This window comes from Nyctereutes procyonoides, unplaced genomic scaffold (assembly GCF_905146905.1).
Source record: "Nyctereutes procyonoides isolate TBG_1078 unplaced genomic scaffold, NYPRO_anot_genome, whole genome shotgun sequence".
In the NCBI taxonomy this organism is placed as follows: domain Eukaryota; kingdom Metazoa; phylum Chordata; class Mammalia; order Carnivora; family Canidae; genus Nyctereutes; species Nyctereutes procyonoides.
Genome location: NW_026575142.1, coordinates 53,497,458 through 53,513,677, shown reverse-complemented (window position 1 = coordinate 53,513,677; position 16,220 = coordinate 53,497,458). Strand labels below are relative to the sequence as shown.

Below are 16,220 nucleotides of genomic sequence, written 5' to 3'. Positions count from 1 at the left end.
ATAATTCTTATCTTACAGGGTCATTCAAAATAGAAGATGCCAAATTTAAGCTTACTCTTTTAACATGCAATTTATATATTAATAAATGTAGATAATGATACAAGAGGAATTATTTCAATGAATATCTATTAATCCTGAAGTGAGGAGCAGATTAACTCTTCAATGGGGAGAACTTAGTTTATCCAAGATGTAACAATAAAAGTACAACATGAGGCCAGCATAAATCTCTTAATATTAATTAATTGAAATAATAAAACAGAGATCTCACAGAACAGTCCAGATTTCTGGCTTCTGTTGGAAACTTGGTCATTCTGGCCACCTAGACTCCTCAATGCCATGTAACAATAAGTAGCACCAGCTGAGTGACTGCTCCCATGAGGTGGGGCTTCTGCTGATGGGTTCCTCACCCCCCAACCCAGTCTGCCTCTCTCATGGATGTTGACTTCCGGGTTCATTTTGTGCTCCTAACAGACTGTACAGACTGTACATTTTCTGCTCCTGGTTTATAATAAAATTCCTACCCATCATTCAAGTCTCACTTCACAGATACTCCTTCTTCCATGACATTCTCACAGTTTCTCCAACTGGAGTTAATTTCTTTTTAGATCATTCCATAATTTGTCCATAGTCTATAGCATTTACAATATTGCATTATTATTTTTATGTGCCTTTATGTACATCTATCTCCCAAGTCTGTCTCTTGTCATCTCTCAAACTTTATTCATTGAATGCCTGTCATGTATCAGTCAACAAACTAGCGAAATTCTGGGATACAGCAATGACCAAGACAGGTATGGCACCTTGCTTTCAAGGAGCTTACAGAGTCTTCTTGAAACATACTAGATACTCAATACATATTTATTGAGAAAAAAAATTGATCAAATTTTCAAATCCACACGTATTAACTTTTATTTGAACTCTGGCATAGATAATGGTTACTGATGCACTCTATGCATAGTTGATGCTTAATATGCACTTTTAACTTGACCAGATAAACAAAACAGCTGAATCTGGGAGTCAGAGCTATTACTTAGACTCCAGAGTTTATACTGATTTGTTGTCAGCCTGGACCCTGGCTACACAAGTGGCTCTGGGAAGTGTTTGTTTACCATAGGACTCAGGCTGAGCAGGATACCACTCAGAAAAAGCTTTAGGAAACTGTATTGACCATGACTCTTCCCCATTGAATTTATAGTATCCTAATTTATTTCCTTAATCCTGGGATTTCTTACACTGATCTCTTTAGGAGTATTCCATTAAGGCCTCTTTACCCCAGTCTTTGCTAATTTTTCTTTCCTTATCATTCAGGAAATGTCTACAAGCAGCAACACACAATTTTGCCTACCTTGTCTTGTTTCCTCTAGTTCTGGATGTGTTTGTCTTGCCTCCAAGTATTTTATATATCTTTTGAGAATTAGAGAAACTTAAAAATATTTTAATTCATTAGCATTTATTTTTCTCCAGCTACAGGTGAGGAAAAAATACACACACACACACACACACACACACACACGTACACAATAGGCTTAGCAAATATTTATTGTGAACTGACCACTATCAAATAAGATTTTCTTTGTCAACATGCATTAGATTATAAATGCCTATGCAGTGTGATGTATATGTAAATACAATACATATAGGAGGAAGTGTTCATAAATCAAAAGAAGAGTAAATCATGAAGATGTATTGTTTTAAAAACCACCTTGCATACACATATTATAGGAATTTATACTTTTCACATCACCTTACCATTCTTGTGCTAATGTACTTGAACACTGACAATACAACTTACCTGTTTTCAGTATTTAATTAAGTATATGTATTAAGATACAAAAGTTGTAATAATACTATAGTAAATAGCATGTTTTAATACTAAGACTTAAAACAATTTTGATTTTAACATGCAATGCATTTGAATTTTTTAGACTAGGATTATGAAGTTTTATTTGAATAATTTATATTATTCTGTTTACTATTCTGGGCTAAAAAATACAAAAAAGGTATTTATAAGGATAAGGAAGCAAAATTAAGATAAACATATTAGGTGTTACCTTTCCGTTCTTCTCCATTTAGATGCCATGAATTTATCTGCTAACATACATTTGGTTTAGCTCTATTCACTTACTTGTGGAAAACTGGCTAAAGGTATAAATGGCAAGAATGATATAATGCATTCTTAGTAAGTAAAATAATAACTTTTGTGGCCTTCATGGTTATATTACCTAATTTATATATTTGAACTACTAAAGATTTCAGATTTAACATTTCTTGCTTAACTTCTTTAAGCCACATGTTTAATCATTTTAGAATGCTTATGAAAGCATAGTACCACAACTTTGCAATGACTGCCACATCAGTTGTGACATATCACAATGCACATTGAGTGAATGACAATAAAATACCAATTTACTTTTTTCTCTCTCCCTTTCTTCATTCTCATCTTTATGTGAAACACCAGGCAAAAAAGCTACATTCTCTGGACCAGAATACCCTCTTCGCCAACCTTATTATACATCCCAGAGAATTAGATTTTTAGTCCCATGTTATTAAAAAGAGGAAGTTTAAATTGTAGTAAGATAAGAAATCTTGCCTAGGAAAAGGTGGTAGTCTCCCTACAGAGATACTTCTCACTTATGGCTCAGTGTGTGATTTCCAAAGATCACTTCACGTTACAATTCACTCACTTATTCATTATTTTCATAGATATGCCAAGTATCTTAATAAGTGCCCAATAAATTCATGTGAATCATGAGTTCCCATGATTTGGAAGTTGGTGCTATGTGCAGTAGGAGATTATGAGATGAACAGGAGAATATTTGTGACAATATTGTTGTCACAGATGTGTGCTGAAGGAGTCTGTAATGAATTAGAAGGTAACACTAGGATATGAACAAGCAGACTACATGCTAGTATAATAATTTTTATACTTATTTCATTTCTGAAGCAACTGTAGCATCATTAATGTGATTAGAAATCCCAGGAGAGAACATGATTATGGGGATAAAATAAATCCAAGTATAAGACACTTTCATTTAAGATAATAAAATTCTAATCATAATAGTGTTTGGTATATAACAAGTTCTCAGTAAATAATTAACACAAGATTAACTGAAAAATGGATTAATCTTGTGAAAACATTCTTTCCTTCTGATAACTGAAAGACCAGTAACTTTGTGAAGAAACTATTTTTTTTATTTCAGTATCCTTAATGAAGAATTATGTAACTTCCAATTTAGTTCATATTAATAATATTATTTATTCATGATTTCTTTTTCTTTTTGAAATGTATTTAATGAATAACTAATGCTATTTTCTCTCTATTGTCTGCCTTATTCCCTGGTTAAACAAGAAGGGAGCAGTCATAAGTAAAAAAAAAAAAAATGGGCAAACCACAGCTCAGCAAAGTAAACAAAATTTCTCCAAGAGAATCAATAGCGAAAACAGGAATAGAACTTAAATCTCATATCTCTCCCTTCAGTGAACATTATACAAAATGTCATCTCCTCCTCCAGAACAAAAACAAAACAATAAACTGCAAATAGACAATAACGTATCTCTCATTTATTGACTGATTTGTATTTGCCTGGTACTGTGGTAAATGCTTTAGGTACACAAGCTCATTTAATCCTCACAAGACACTTATGATGTGCATATTATTCTTTTACAGAAGAGGAAATGTGCTTTATAGCAATTTAAATGTCTGCAATTTAAATATATGTAAGTATTGCCTGGCAGTGTGGGATTTAATCTCAGGTCCTCTACCATCAAGTCCAACCTGTAAACTTCCTCACCATAAAGCCTTGTATTCCCAGTCGCCTTGAGGTGCTATATAAAAATCTAAATGAGGACCAAATAGTGAGGTGGTCCAGGCATACTGCTGCTTGATATCTTCTGTATAGAGACTAATTTTTCTCCATTTACTCTCTTGGTAAGTGACTCTGCCATTCTTCCAATTGCCTAAAAACAATAAAATGGATTTGCACCCTGACTTCTCCCTAGAATCAGCTCCTTTCCCCACATGCAATCATCAATTCTATTGATTAGAGTTCTTTAGAGCTTCCCATATCTTTACATGTTTCCCATGCTTGCTGCCTTGATAGGCCAGACCACCGTGGCTTCCTTTCTGTTCTATGGCAAAGGCCTGCCAATTAGTCTCCCTACACTTCATTTTACCCTTTCTAACCATACCTCACAAGTAGCCAGAATAACCGATCTATGTGAAACACATGCATGCTTTACAGCAAAGGACCTTTCTCCACTGTGTAAGATCTGTTTTACGTGAGCACAAAGCCTTTGATGACCAAGCTCCTATATTCCCTTCCCTACATTGGAAATTCTTACCATGCTGAGATGGCCCAAAACCACAGATATTGCTCTCATACCTGGATCTCTGCCCATACTCTTTCCTGTGCTTGGAATACTCGCTACTTCTCCCTTCCTCATCTGGTCTTCAAGTCTCAATTTAGGTATTTCTTCTTCCAAGTTGCCTTTACTCGTTAGCCAAGATTGGGCAAGCTGGCTGCTTGGAGCTATTTGTTATGATGGCACTTGCCACACCATACTGTAACTATGAGTTCTCTTGTCTGTCTCCCTCAGTAAGCTGGGAGCAACCTAAGGTAGATCCAGTTTGCATCTTCCTTCCTAACTGGTACCCATCACAGCACAGGGGAGACCGAGGTATCAAATGGTATTTCTGGAATGAAGGGAGAGAAAAAGGAAAGAAAAGGGAAAGAGAGAGAAAGGGAAAGAAACAGAGATGAAGGAAAGACTAGCAGAAAGAAAAAGAATAAGGAGAGGAAAAGCATAAGAGATGGAAGAGAGAGGGAAGGGAAAAGGCAAAAAGGAAGGAGGGAAGGGATAAAAGAAGATGAAGGGAAGGACAGGAAGAAGAAATTCGTAAGGAGACAAGGAGGACGGAAGAAAGGAAGGGTGTATGAAGTTACGGAGAAATGGAGAACGTGCGCACTAGGTTCTCAGTGGAAGTTTTGAGGGAAGAGGCTGTGATTCTATTGATTCTTCAGTGACCCTGGGATGGCAGACAGTCATAGCCAAGGAGTCCTGGGGTTAAAGAATGTGAAGACTGAGGAAAAAAAAAAAAAACTTTAAAACAATGCAGTTTGCTTTGTTTTGTAATTGAAGAAGCTGACCTGAAGGCTGAGCCAGGGCTTGCACGAAGACAGGTAAGATGTGAACATGGCCTGGATTAATCTTAAAGCCCAAGTTCTGTCCACTGTGTGGGTTTTCCCAGAGACACAGGAAAATCAGTGATGATGGGGGCTTAGAGCCACTGGTCCCTGGTTTGGGGTTGTGCACAGTGCCATTTGTGGGCCATTTCTTTTTTTTCCAAACATTTTTACTTCATGCAAAGGACTTCTCTCTTCAAGGGAGGCATGAGGAAGGCATTATAATATGTTACACAATTTTGAGTATTCTCCAGTAAGACAAAAGAATATTTGAGGTCTTTCTGTGTCTTGGCCCCGCTTATTCACCTTAATCCTCTAACAAGCCCTGACCTCTCATTCTCTACGTTTGCCATGTGTCCTCTGGTCTGGAAGTCCCCTGCTGCCATCTCTACCTTTTGAAATCCTTTGTGTCTTCTGGAGGCTTTGCTCAAATGCCTTTTCCTCCCTGAGGCCTGCTGCAACAAGGGATAATCATTCTATCTTCTTTGCTCCGATGGCATATTGTTCATTTCTTTCTTGAATATGAACTGGCCTGTGCCTTTCATTATAGTTTCATGGGTATCTTTTTTCCTCACTAAATGCCCACTCCTGGAAGGCAGGACTCACTCAAGCTTTATCTCTGCCTCCTCTGGTAGGATCAGTACAGTACTCTTTACATCCATACATTTCATATTCGTTATGTTGAATTGAACTGCAGAATCTATTTTCCAACTCTGATGCCTGCATCCCCCTATAAGATTCACAAAGCCAACGAAGCTAAAAACTCATAATACTGCTTTGTGTTTAAAAACTCCATAGGTTAAAAAAAATGCTCCATAGGTAAGTGTTTTAAAGCACTTTTGTTGCGTCAACTCTTGTCCAGTAGTGGTTTAAAGTGAGCTGTTAATATGGACCAAAGATGATACACCCACAAGGAAGGAAGCAAGGAGAAAGAAGAGGAGAGTTGAGACAGTGAGTATCAGAACCCCAAAATCTATGGATAATCATACACCTTTATATACTGGCCAACTGACAGGGAAATTATCATGAGAGATCCCTGTCCTTTTAAAAATATTAATAAATAAAGAGATTGTTGGAGACAAGAGATCTCATTTGTCCCAGGGATTTTGTTGTAATGTGGAGGCTTCTTGGGAAATGTTTGTGTAATACATTTCAAGTATGAGAAATAAGAAAGAAGCTAAGAAATACTAACTATTGTCCAAGGTTAGCGAAGATTTACTTGGGGTGAATAACCCGGGCTGCTCATTCCATTCATTTTAACTAGCAGTGTTCTTGCACAGAGCAGATGGCAAATTGGTTGGGTGCTGAAATCAAAGCAAGAAGGCGCTTTAAATGCCAGGACTCTCAATCTCTCTCAGCAAGGTCTGACCCTTCCTAAACTTCCATTTCTTATCGAGTGAACTTAGTAATGTTGTCAGCTTAGGCAGAAAGATTTTCAAATTGTTTTAGAAAATATTTTAATAGTGCTTTTAGATAAGATTTTACATATTCGTAAAAAAAAATATTTCTACTTTGCTGGAGCCCAACACATTTGGAAATTAATCTCCTACTACTGGCAATCCCGATTCTGGTGAGCTAAGGGCAAAGGACATTTTTATCTGTGCTTTTCTCTGAGCGCTGTTCAAAGGGCGTTCTTTTTTCATTCACCATTTATAGGCACAGCCAGATAAAATACATCACTGGACTCGGATATAGCAGATATCCTTTGCAGTATTTCAATTCTGTCACAATTTTGAGAAACATAATTTTCTGGTGCTAAAGAAGTATTTATAACTAACTCTGTTGGTTTTGAAATGCCATGTAGAAGTCGGAGGAAAATTAAAGGCCAAAATAATAATAATAATAATAATAATAAAAGCAAAAATAATACACAGCAAAATAGAAAGGTTATTACTTTTCATTTCTGCCTCCAACTTGAGAGTCTAATAAATAAAATCAGGAGAAGAATACATAAACTAGCACTTGGGTAGCTTTCCTAAACGTCATAAAGGTGACAGTAGAGCATTTGTAAGAACAAAGTGTTTCCCTCAGGATGTACATGAGAGAGCCAGTTGGGTTGCTATCGCCTTTTAGTTCCTGATACATCGTCTCTTTTTCTTACCTACACTTTCTGGAGCCTTATTAATGAATAGGAGCTGATTTTGAAGATCGGATTTTTTTACTCAGTTCTACCTCTCTCAGATTCTTAGAGCCACAGGAAATAACTGTAAACTTCAAAACTGCTTCTTCTGAGCTTCTGCAGTAAGAAAAATAAAATGCTTCAAATGTGAACCACTCACTCATTTCTTACATAACAGCTGACTTCCAAGAACAACTTATATGTGAGAGGGTTTTGTAAATCCACATCTGCCCCCTGTACCTCAGGACACACTGCGAAGACTTGTCCTCCCTCAGAGTACTTGTTCCTACTCAGAGACTCCTTAAAAATAATAGTTTTCTTTTGCACAGTAATTGGGTAAGTTTGATATACCTTGAGTTTGATTACTCAGTTTCTTAAATTATCACTTAAGAGAGGGCTCTTGTGTTACTCATAATGCTCTCCTCAAGATTAGAAAGTGTTTGGTTGCCAGAAAGGATGTCACTGGAATGTTATTCAATTTAGTATACGCAGCAGTGGAAGAGATGAATTTCTGGAGGACTCAGTGGCAGGGGTTATGTAATTACCCTTGTGTCAACTTATCCTCATGAAAATAGAGGGATTATTCAGTTACCTCATCTATAAAATGGGATAACACCACCACCTACCTCATAGATCAGCTGTGATGATGGAATGAGCTAAGAAGGTAAGACTCAGTAAGTAGTAAGTAAGGAAAAGTCCATCCATGTTGGCTATTATTTCTTTCATTAATCCTGATAAAATTTCCTGAGACAGTGGGACTGAGAGAAACTTTGCACAGCCTTGGGTCAGAGAAAGAAGGCGTTGACTTCTTACCTCCAGGGAATCGTCAGCATTCACCATCCAACAGTCTGTCCAGGTGGCCACGACCAAGAACCCAGTAGAGAAAAAGGCAAAGAAGCAGGCGGTGTACTGGAGAAGGCCTCTCATGTTGGTGAGCAGCCTGTCTGGAAGGGACACATGGGCAGCTGTCAGCCCTGGGCCCCCTCAGGTAGCTGGAACGCTGTCCGTCTTCTGAGCTGCTGGTACCTGGGGATGTGAAAACACCAGGCTTTGACTTTTCCTCACACCCCACTGCAGACGTCTTAAGTTGTAGTGAGAGTAATGCGAACAGGCTGTAACCCTCGGAGGGGTCCTGGAGGTCATTATCCAAAGCACCCAGCCTCCAATCAGAAGCCAGGGCAGAGAAAGGGCTGAGTGTGCTCTGGGTGGGGGAGAAAAGGAGCCCTGGTAACATGTTCTGCCCAGAGTGTGGGCTGATGGGAGATGATGGTCACCTGGGGCACGTGGCAATGCCAAGATGGGGAGAAGGAAGAAGGGTCACACCCCATGCTGACGCCTGTAAACTGATCTTTCTCAAGCCCTCCAGGGAAAGTGAGCTATTCTCCTCCCTCCTCGGTAAGGAGGCTACACGGTTGACTGCGTGCTATTTTATTATGAGGACCATTTTAATATGCGTTGACTACCTTAGACAGACAGGCCACTGGTGCAACTATGCTAAATAAGTGGTAGCTCCAGGGAGTTTGCATTCCACAGTGCTGGACAGGACGGCCCCTTGAAGGGGTTCCAGTACCTGGCCCCAGGTAGAGCCCAGCTCCTAACCTTTGGGCACTGTAGAGTGGGAAGCCACCCGCATTCACATCCACTCAGCTCTGCGTGGAGAGCCTGGCTCTGAAGCTGAGGGGCTGAGGGCACCTGCGCTTTGCTCTCTGTAAAACTGGAGGTACTAATGCCATCTTCATGAGCTGTTTGTGAGAATTGACATTGTGTCTGTATAATATTTAGAAGAGTAGTTGACAAAAGTAGCTGAATGGTAAACATTAGCATGACCAAGAATTCTCTATAGGATTATTTTTCTCCCATGGACCACTGAATGAGTATATGTCAAAAAAAATCCACCTGCTTATATTAGAAAAAATGATTTTTTAAAAAGATTTTATCTACTTATTCATGAGAGACACACAGGGTGAGGCAGAGACATAAGCAGAAGGAGAAGCAGGCTCCATGCAGGGAGCCCCATGCAGGACTCGATCCCGGGACCCCAGGATCATGACCTGAGCTGAAGGCAGATGCTCAACCACTGAGCCATCCAGGCGTCCCTAGGAGAAAGGATTTAAAAAAAAAAAAGTTTTTGATACAGCAGCAGCAACTGGAGTTTTACCTATATCTGAGTGCATAGTCTTACTGAGTATGAATACTTGCAAAAGCATACAGGTGCCCATTTTATCATCACCAGACTCCTCTAAACTAACACCCAAAATTGAAGTGATAATAATGAAAACTATTTTATATGGTTCTTAATCCAAGAGAGAGAGATAGAAAAAGAAGGAGTTGGTGAGGAACAGAAGAAGAATTACAAATAGGTCATTACTTTGGGAAAAATCAGCAGAGAGTTATTTTAGGAATAGCTCAAGGAAGGATTACTTTCTTTTCCCAACTTAAAAATAATTGGGTTATACTCTTTCAGGTAAAAGGCTAAAATCAGTGTTGATACAATGTCCTTTGAGGATATATTAAAATAATAAGCTTTTATGACTAAAGTTTGTATTTTCTCATCTTAATTCACTTGTATTCAAATATATTAAGTGTAAATTTAAAAGTGGCCTGAAACGTAAAGATATAAAACCATATGTGGAATATAAACCTAGTTGTCACCATAAACAAGGTTAGGATATATACGTTTTATATATATATATATATATATATATATATATATATATACACATACACACACATATATTGTTTTGTATATATATATTATATAATTTAAATATATATTTGTTTTATATATATTTGTTAAGGTAGTTATCATTAATTTGTAAGGTGCATTAGAGATGCTTTCAATTTTACTTATTTTATTGACTTATTTTACTTGACAATTGGGAAAAATAATGTTTGTTTTTTAAAGTGCTCATTGAAAGAATGGAATTATCTATGGTGAAAGGCAGCCACAATGCACACATGCTACTTTGGTGAGTCACAAATCTTTCCCTGTGCCCTAAAATCTAAAATGTTCACGCTCTATTGATCTGGGAGAGGAAACCCATTCCAAAAGCACACAACCCATTACAGGAAAAGTCCCGGACTTAGCAGTGAGCTTTCCACCCAGGGACCTTTCCCAGTGACTATTCCTGCTAAGAGCACACCCAGGGCAATGGTTCTCAAACTTCAGTGCACACTGGAATCTCTAAAGCCATTTCTTATAAGCGCAGAAGTAGGAGCTCCATCCTCAAAGATTTGAGTTCAAGAAACTGGGCATGGGGACCAGGTGTTAACATGTTATAAATGTCTTGTATAAAATTCTGATTCTGAAACACATGACCATGCTTTGAGAGACTCAGGAGGACAGAAGAAAAATCAGCATTAAAACCAGAATATGATTTTTCGGAGTCAAATACTATAGATCTCAAAGAGAGATATCAGGGATCCCTGGGTGGTGCAGCGGTTTGGCGCCTGCCTTTGGCCCAGGGCGCGATCCTGGAGACCCGGGATCGAATCCCACGTCGGGCTACCGGTGCATGGGGCCTGCTTCTCCCTCTGACTGTGGCTCTGCCTCTCTGTCTCTCTCTGTGTGACTATCATGAATAATTAAATAAAATCTTAAAAAAAAAAAAAAAACAAAGAGAGATATCAGAATTGTATTTTTGGTGCTTTCACTTCCCTAATAAGTACCAATAGCAGGTCCCAGATCCCAGTAACAGGATTTTTTTTTAAGATTTTATTTATTGATTTGAGAGGGAGAGAGACAGAGAGACAGAGAGAGAGAGAGAGAGAGAGAGGGCACGAGCAGGGGCAGAAGCAGAGGGAGAAGCAGACTACCTGCTGAGCAGGGAGCTCATAGGGCTCAATCCCAGGACCCTGGAATCATGACCTGAGCTGAAGGCAGATGCTTAACTGACTGAGCCACCCAGGCGGCCCCAGCTGTCAGGACTTCCTGGAGAGGATGAAGTGAGGGAGAAAACCCTGAGCACACATATGATTTTACATGCAAACACAAACTTGCACGCATGTACCTTGGGAAATCAGAGACTCTTCCCCAAGAAAGGTATAGACAGTAACTTAATTTATTTAATTCCCCAAGTTATACTGGACATTGCATATGGTTGAAGATAGAGGTACTATTCCTGCAACTATAAGAGCATTCCAGAATCAAAAGTTTAACACCTTTAGAGAATAACCTAGGACAATCAGGTTTAAATATATTTTCTGGGGCTGAGGCCATAATATGAATGGGGATCTAAGAAAAGAAGAGCCATATTGATTAACAGAGTTGGAAGGACTTCATGGTGGAATGTGTGTGCATTGCTAAGGAGGGTTTAAATGTGCAGGCAGCTGCCAGGATGGAGGGTGTAGAAGCAGCGCGAATCACTCACAGGCCTGTACAGGCAAATCCCTTTTGCTCTGGACTGCAATAATTAGCTTCATCAACTCAATCCCAGTTCAGTTCCGCTCCACACAGCACACATTCATGGACAGCCTCCTCTGACTTCAGTTCTGTGCTCGGTTCTGGGGACACAGCACAGAAGGAAGATGGAAGACCTAGTCCCCAACTTTGAGAAGCTGCAGGGAGTGGCCCAGAGCCAGGCTCATGTTAGGAAGGGAACAAGTCCATCAGGTAACTCTGAATTCAGCCTTAAGTTACAGTTCCACTTCCAAAATCAGGGCCCAGCATACGAGCTAGAAACACACAGGGCTTCCCAATGTAGTATAAGCACAAAGGACGATTATGGCCACGCATGTGGCACAGCAGTGTTGACAAAATATTTTCAAACGCATTATCTCATCTGAGCTTCCTGAAGACAGCTTTGTTTTGTTCACCAGTGCATCCCGAGTGATAAAGATCCTGTCTGGCAGCCAGTAGGTCCTAACAAATCTAAGCTGAATTTAATTGACTCCTCCCAGCTCCCACATTTTACAGAAGAGGAAGTAAGGTTGGACTTGCTCTTTGTGAACCATCCAGGGTCCCCCAGGATCAGTGCTGGGCTGGCCGAGGCGATGCTATGATTTTTGCAACTCCGGAGCTCTCAGTTTTGCAGGAGCCCTAAGGTATTTTGGTGCATTCATCCATAGTCTGGGTCCCCATGGGCCCACACTTCTGCTGGTTGAAGCTTTAGAGCCACCTGGTGAGGTGAGGGCCTCCCCTGCCTTGCAGCTGGGCAGCCCGTCTGTGAAAGGAGCTCATAGTACCAAGGGAGAGACTGTATTTGTCCCGTTGGCCTGTAGGTGGAAGCAGCTCTGCGTTCGGTTGAGAAAGCCAGCAACGTGTTTTCCGGTTAACTCTGTTGTTCCTGTTAGTGTCACGAACTGTTCCTTCTAGCTATGCTCTTTATAATGACACAAATCCTTAGACGGAATAGTTGATTTATACCACAGCTTATGAATGATTTCCTCATTCCTTTTTAATTGCCCAGTACCCACTGGAAAAACCTAGACAATAAAACAAGTTGTTGCTGCCAAAGGCCTTGCCAACTACAAGGAATAGCAAAAGACGTCGGTGGTTAAAAGCTTGGACCTCAGAGTCAGGCAAACCCGAGTTCAGGCTAAGCTACTTAACACATGTGAGTTCCTGGGCAAGCTACTTAATTGCTTGCTCAATAAAATGAGAATTATGAATTCTGCCTAAGATGGCTGTGAGGAATAAATAACATTTTTCAAGGTCTTAATACAGTGCCTGGGAAGTAAGAAACAATCAATGAATTAAGATTTCAGAGTAGATGAGACGAATGCCCTTTCCCTAGGCTTAGAGTGAGGTGTGGGAACGCTCACCCTTCTCCGTGGTGGCAGGGAAGTGGGACTTAATACCTACCGCTGGCTGTCTCCAAAAATATCTCCTAATAATTTATCTCCCTTCTTGCCATTCACTGGGTATGGTGCTGGGAGTTGGGGTGGGGTGAGGAGGCAGGGCTGAGATAGCTGGGCCACTACGAGTTGTGATACAGGTTCTAAGGCACCTCTTTTGCAACTTCTGCCTGGGGTCTCCCTTCTCATCGTGGGTTGTGGTCCTTATTGTCTAGTGACCTCAGCTGAAACTCAGACTACAATTGAAAAAGCTAGTATACAGCCTTATATGATATTAGGCTGATTTCTAGTATTTATCCTGGCTAGATCATGCTTGGATTTATTGTGTTTACTTCTGGGTACCACCTTTTAAAGTAAACTGGAGCCCTCTTCTAGAGGAGAAGCTTCTAAGTTAGTGAGGAAGTTGGTAAGCATCTCCTAGTAGGTATGCCTGCAGAGCATTAGGGTGAAGAGGGCATTTTAAATCTAAATAAAGGAGACAGCAAACATGATAGTGGGCTTTAAATAATAGGAGGAGGGGATCCCTGGGTGGCTCAGGGGTTTGGCGCCTGCCTTTGGCCCAGGGCGTGATCCTGGAGTCCGGGATCGAGTCCCACGTCAGGCTCCCAGCATGGAGCCTGCTTCTCTCTCCTCCTGTGCCTGTGCCTCTCTTTCTCTCTCTACATCTATCATGAATAAATAAATAAATCTTAAAAAAAATTGAAAATATATTTAAAAAATAATAATATGAGGATTGCCATGTGAGAAAGAAATGATGATCTTTCCAGGAGGTTTCAGAGAATATAAGTAAATATATATATATATATATATATATATATATATATATATATTTAAAAGCATAGAAAGGATTATATTTGATTGAGGGCAAAAATTACAACAATTAAAACTCACTGAAGGAAAGTGGTCTGGTCTGGTAGGTTTCCTGACATTGGAGATATTCAAATCGAGGAGGGATTACCACTGTATAGAGTTCATGCATCAGTTTACGATGGGATACTTGAACTTTCCAATTTGGAGAATTCTTGGGAGAGCATGAAGTCCTGGAAATTTTATGTTCTTGATTTATCCCTTACCTTATATAGAATGTGAGTCTTACTTAAGCCAAGTCTCAGAGGTGACACAGTGAATCATTCATCAAAATTCACACCTCAGTTCAGCAGCAATGCGTACATCACTACTCATTCTGTAACTTATTTCACCTAGAAAAACAAGACTTCCATCATGGTACAGTGCAATTCAGCTTCCAAGGGTGCTTTGGGTGAACCATGCTGGAATAAACCTGGTGTCAAAGGTTAGCATTTTACTCCCTCTGAACTTAACACATAACTCACAAAAGCCATCCCAACATGAAACTCTTGTCTTGAATGGCCCACACCCCTCCATATACATCCTTATGTTCAGTATCAAATTGATATTATGTGAATCTCACAAGGTGAAATTTTTTCAACTGACTCAAACACATTCAATTTGCTATTACTAATGTTTTCTCACCATTTTTCATTTCCGTCTTGCTTTATCAGCACATATATAAGTGTTCACTTACAGAATCAGTCTCAGCTCCTCTTTTTAAATTGCAATGGCTATGTGAATGGCGACTGTGCAGTGTGTCCTTAACCTGTGCTGGGCAAGGAAACACTGACATTGTCAGGGAACAGTAGGAGATGCTTTTATAAACTGTCAGGCTGTGTCCTTATCACTGCCCTTGTGCCCACATTTACAATCCACTGGGCTCAATTAATATAGCCTTTGTTCAGCATTCTGGAGGGACAATTGCATAAAGAAAGTTCCTATCAAGACAGTGGATTGCTAACTTCAATTTCATTCGATACACTGGTGCTAAATGACATCAGTGATAATACAATGTTATCAAGGGTCTAGAGGTAGAAGAAAAGGTATAAGATGAAGAAATAGCCAACGCTCTGCTATATTCATAGTTTAGTATATGTTTAGGACAAGAGAGAAAAATGAAGCTGGAGGGGCAGATTAGAGTCACATTGTGGAACATATTCAATTCCAGATTGAGGAGCATGGATTAATTTACTGTTTATTGAGTCAATGAAAGTTTTAGACAAGAAAGAAAGAGTGATCGATTAGCAGGGAGATCAGAGAACATCCTTTTTTACTGCTACCTGGAAACTTAAATCCTATCTGCCCTAACCTTTAGCCTTTAAACCACAGTGACCACCAACTAGGTATGGGGAAGCATATATAAACAATGCCTAGTCAATTAATTATATTTTAGGAAATTACCTTTACTCTTTCCCTTGCTCTTTGCCCTACATCACCCAGTACCAGTGCTTCGTCTTCCAATGGCTTTTGGATTCAGAGCCTTTGGACTTTATCTGTCATTTAAATCCCACTACTGATCCCTTGGACTTGCAAAGTGACCAGATGCCCTAGTTTTTAGGTTTGGTTGTCCCTAGGACCTGGCTTGTACTCCCCCCTCCCAGCCTGTCTGAATAATCTCTCCCCCATCCTGCTCAACTATGGTCCCTGGAACTCCAACTTGTATTGTTCATTTGTAAACCAGTTTCCTTCTGCCCACCAAAGAGAAACAACTCCAAGCTTTCTTGGCCCTCTGATTCCTTGGCATGTGACTTAAAACCCTACTGATTTAGAAACAAATTCATCAGCCTTGTTCTTTTTTTAGTTTTTTTTTTTTTTTTTTTTTTTTTAATTCATAGAGAGAGAGAGAGAGGCAGAGACACAGGCAGAGGGAGAAGCAGGCTCCATGCAGGGAGCCCAACGTGGGACTCGATCCAGGGTCTCCAGGATCAGGCCCTGGGCTGTAGGCGGTGCTAAACCGCTGAGCCACCCAGGCTGCCCCCCTCGTTCTTTTTTTAATCTCCATAATTTGTCTATACTTTTTATGTCCGGCATTATTTTCACAGTCAGCCTTGTGCTGGAGAAACAGTATGAAGTGAAAAGAGAACAGAAATGCAAAGGACTTGATTTTTTTTTCAACCCCTCTTATCCCTAGAATAACCCTGAGTTGAAATAGTTTTTCTCTTTCATAGAGAACATGGAGACCTAAGTGTTTTGGTAACCAATCAAGCCACAGGAATGTTTTATTAGTTAGAAATAGATACAACACAATGTCCTCCAGTGCCCTGGAGGATTGC

At 39.8% G+C, this 16,220-nt stretch overlaps 1 protein-coding gene across 1 annotated transcript in view; it reads right to left on the bottom strand.

The window, feature by feature from the left end:
* The window catches only part of CLDN16 (claudin 16), a 74,163-nt gene that overhangs the window by 13,433 nt on the left and 44,510 nt on the right, over nucleotides 1–16,220 (bottom strand). Inside the window, exon 2 of the mRNA XM_055307682.1 lies at nucleotides 8,116–8,328. Coding sequence (XP_055163657.1) covers nucleotides 8,116–8,229 — 114 coding nt within the window. The 5' untranslated portion in view covers nucleotides 8,230–8,328. The remainder of the gene's footprint in view (nucleotides 1–8,115; nucleotides 8,329–16,220) is intronic.